Source organism: Mandrillus leucophaeus, unplaced genomic scaffold (assembly GCF_000951045.1).
Source record: "Mandrillus leucophaeus isolate KB7577 unplaced genomic scaffold, Mleu.le_1.0 Scaffold307, whole genome shotgun sequence".
Taxonomy (NCBI): Eukaryota; Metazoa; Chordata; class Mammalia; order Primates; family Cercopithecidae; genus Mandrillus; species Mandrillus leucophaeus.
In genome coordinates this window covers 2,905,877-2,909,647 of record NW_012103221.1, presented here as the reverse complement: position 1 = coordinate 2,909,647, position 3,771 = coordinate 2,905,877, and the positions used below count along the sequence as shown (strand labels likewise).

The 3,771-nt window shown below is 38.1% G+C and overlaps 1 protein-coding gene across 1 annotated transcript in view; it reads right to left on the bottom strand.

The window, feature by feature from the left end:
• Positions 1 to 3,771, bottom strand: part of USP34 (ubiquitin specific peptidase 34) — a 247,464-nt gene that overhangs the window by 216,196 nt on the left and 27,497 nt on the right. The window contains 2 exon segments of the mRNA XM_011987324.1: positions 1,318 to 1,467; positions 1,653 to 1,703. Of these exon segments, the coding sequence (XP_011842714.1) occupies positions 1,318 to 1,467; positions 1,653 to 1,703 (201 nt within the window).

Below are 3,771 nucleotides of genomic sequence, written 5' to 3'. Positions count from 1 at the left end.
GGAATTTTTTAACTAAAAATGACCTTGACAATAATCATTTATTACCAATTTTAGTAATGTCAGTGTTGTTTCCAATGTACGACATCACTGCAAAGCATATAGCATTGGAAGTAATGCAACAAAATGTTTGGTTGAGTATCTTTTCACTCAATATTTTTATTTTATAGATAATTTAAACAGCTGATATTAGCTATTAATTAAGGTAATTCCATTACACAAGATTTCAGGGTTTGGTAAAGGTACACTGAACTTTTGCTTTACCAATTTTTTAAATGATGACCAGAATAGGTTATTAAAGGATGAATTTTAATATATGGGTATTTAAATATCTTTCTTTCCAGGCCGGGCGTGGTGGCTCATGCCTGTAATCCCAGCACTTTGGGAGGCCAAGGTGGGTGGATCATGAGGTCAGGAGTTTGAGACCAGCCTGGCCAACATGTACTAAAAATACAAAAATTAGCCAGGCATGGTAGCTCACGCCTATAGTCCCAGCTACTCGGGAGGCTGAGGCAGAAGAATCGCTTGAACCCAGGAGGCAGAGGGTGCAGTGAGCTGAGACTGCACCACTGCACTCCAGCCTGGGGGACAGAGCGAGACTCTGTCTGAAAAAAGATAAAAGTATCTTTCTTTCCATATCCACTGTGCTTCACAGTAAACTGACATTCACAGGATGCAGAAGAATTACCCTACTTTCAAAGGCAAGAAGAATTGTTACATCTTCATGTGTAATATAGAGAGAATTCAGGCATACTACAATAGTAACCTAGGCAAGCATAATTTAAAGTAACCAATAAACTAAAAAGTCAAATATTTCCCAGGACAGAATCCCAGGCAGAGCAAGTTTAAAATGGCCTGGGCAACATGGTGAAACCCTGTCTCTAAAAAAAAGTACAAAAATTCAGCCAAGCATGGTGGTGCACACCTCTAGTCCCAGCTACTCAGGAGGGTGAGGTGGGAGGATCACCTGAGCCCAGGAGGTAGAAGCTGCAGCCTAGGCAACAGAGTGAGACCCTGTCTCAAAACAAAACAAAAAGTTAAAAAATAAAAAAGCAAAAGTTTTGTGCACCGTCACCTATTTTAGATTAAATAGTTATAGCCATGACTCCTTTTAGCTTTAAAACAGTAACTTTAAATTTTATTCAAACTCTAATCTTAATAATAAAGACTGTTAAAATGTTTCTGTACTCATTTTGTCAAAATCAAAAAAAAAAAAATTATACATGCAAATCATTCAAAACCTTTTCAGAGCATAAAATTCATGTTACTGATATGCTAGACATTGCTCCCAAATTAAGATCAATTCAAAACAATACTTACATTAGACACAACTGTAATAAACGCATGTGCTATAAGAAATGGCAAAGTTTCAGGAGTTCCATATTCAAAGCAATCCTTCATGAGAGAAAGGCCATTTTTCCCACAAAACAAACATACATAACGAAGCAAATGCAATGGTACTTCTACATCCTGGGAAAATAAAATATGTCATTATTTGAAAACACAGGAATAATTACTATCTTATTAGCAATACTGGAAAGATACTGATGAGAAACTCAAAAGACATACATAAATAATAAAACATATGGATGAGGCTTTGTTAAAAAAAGAAAAATAATATTTTCCATAAAAGAATAAAAAAGGTAAACACTTACATTCATATCACAGAATGCCCCTAATATGTTACTTTCTTGAGTTGATATATCCTAATTTTAAAAAAAAAAAGCAAATAAAATTAGGTTACAACTACTAATCTTTAAAAAATACAATTCTATAAGACTGATTTTATAAAAACTGAATAAACAGATTATTCTGCAATTACTCCTGATAAACAGTGATACTCCTAACTGAAGCTAATATTCAGCTCTAAGGTATATTTTAGTCCTCCTTTAAATAGAAACCATTCCACAGTACATACTACACACTATTTTGCCTTATTAAACATTAAGTAATCTTACCTTAAAAACATAAATGTTTAAAATCTCAGCACTTTCGGAGGCTGAGGTGGGTGGATCACCTGAGGTCAGGAATTCGAGATCAGCCCGACCAACATGGTAAAACCCTGTCTCTACTAAAAATAAAAAAATTGCCAGTGTGGTGGCAGGCACCTATAATACTCAGGAGACTGAGGGCACAAGAAGGGCTTGAACCTGGGAGGCAGAGGTTGCAGTGAGCCGAAGTCACGCCATTGCACTCCAGCCTGGGTGACAGAGCAAAACTGTCTCCAAAACAAACCAAAAAAAAAAGTTTAAAATAAAACTCAAGGTACTTCTGATAAAAATACATTACAGTTAAGTGGTTTCTGAGTTTTGGAAAGTTTCTCAACAAACTTTTTCATAGTTTTTGAAACTGTGCTCTGGAATTCCCTAGAGGTACACTGAAGAGTTATACAATATGCTTTCCATGCATAAGATTTAAACTGCCTAAAAGCAAAGTTATCCATTGTTGGTGAGTATAAGTTCGTATGAACTTTTTGGAAGGCAATTTGGCAATATTCATCAATATTTAAAATATACATTCCTTTAACCCAGCAATTCTAGCTTTTTGTCCTAAGGAACTAATCACAGTAGTACTGGAAAATAAATGCATAACAATGCTCATTAACCCATAATTAGTAACAACTGACATCCATCAATTTGATGGTGGCATAACCATTCCAGCTAATATTTTTTTTTTTTTTTTTTGAGACAGAGTCTCGCACTGTTTCCCAGGCTCAAGTGCAGTACTGAGATCTCAGATCACTGCAAGCTCCACCTCCCAAGTTCACGCCATTCTCCTGCCTCAGCCTCCAGAATAGGTGGGACTACAGGCGCCCACCACCATGCCCCGCTAATTTTTTGTATTTTTGGTAGCGACGGGGGTTTCACCATGTTAGCCAGGATGGTCTCGTCTCCCGACCTTGTTCGTGATCCGCCCGCCTGGGCCTCCCAAAGTGCTGGGATTACAGGCATGAGACACCTCACCTAGCCCTAACTCTTTACAATAAGGTGAAACAGGCATGAGTGATCTTTGGGGGATGATGGAAATACTCTAAAATTAGAATGTGATAATGGTTGCACAACTCTGTAAATCTACTGAAAATAAACTATATAATCAAGTGATTTTTATGGTTATACCTTTAAAAGGCTGTCTGAAAATAAGGCAAAATCTTATGAACAGACAAAACACCTATGTTACATTTCTGAAAGAAGAAAATTTATGATGATCTGATCTTCATAATTTTTAGATTTGGAAATATCTGAACTTATGTGTTTTTTAGAGAAGAGAAAAGAAAAAAGACAAGTTCAAAGGCCTTTCAGAGTCTGTATTTTGTATATTCTGTATTTAATTTTTCACACAGAGGCCAGGCATGGCGGCTCACGCATGTAATCCCAGCACTTTGGGAGGCCGAGGTGGGCAGATCACTCGAGATCGGGAGTTCTAGACCAGTCTGGCCAACATACTGAAACCCTGTCTCTACTAAAAATACAAAAATTAGCCAGGTGTGGTGGTAGACACGTGTAATCCCAGCTACTTGGGAGGCTGAGGAAGGAGAACTGCTTGAACCCAGGAGGCAGAGGTTGCAGTGAGCCGCAATCACACCACTGCACTCCAGTCTGGGAGACAAAATGAGGCTCCATCTCAAAAAAAAAAAAAAAGGCCAGGCGCAGTGGCTCAAGCCTGTAATCTCAGCACTTTGGGAGGCCGAAGCGGGCGGATCACGAGGTCAGGAGATCGAGACCATCCTGGCTAACACGGTGAAACCCCGTCTCTGCTAAAAATACAAAAAATTAG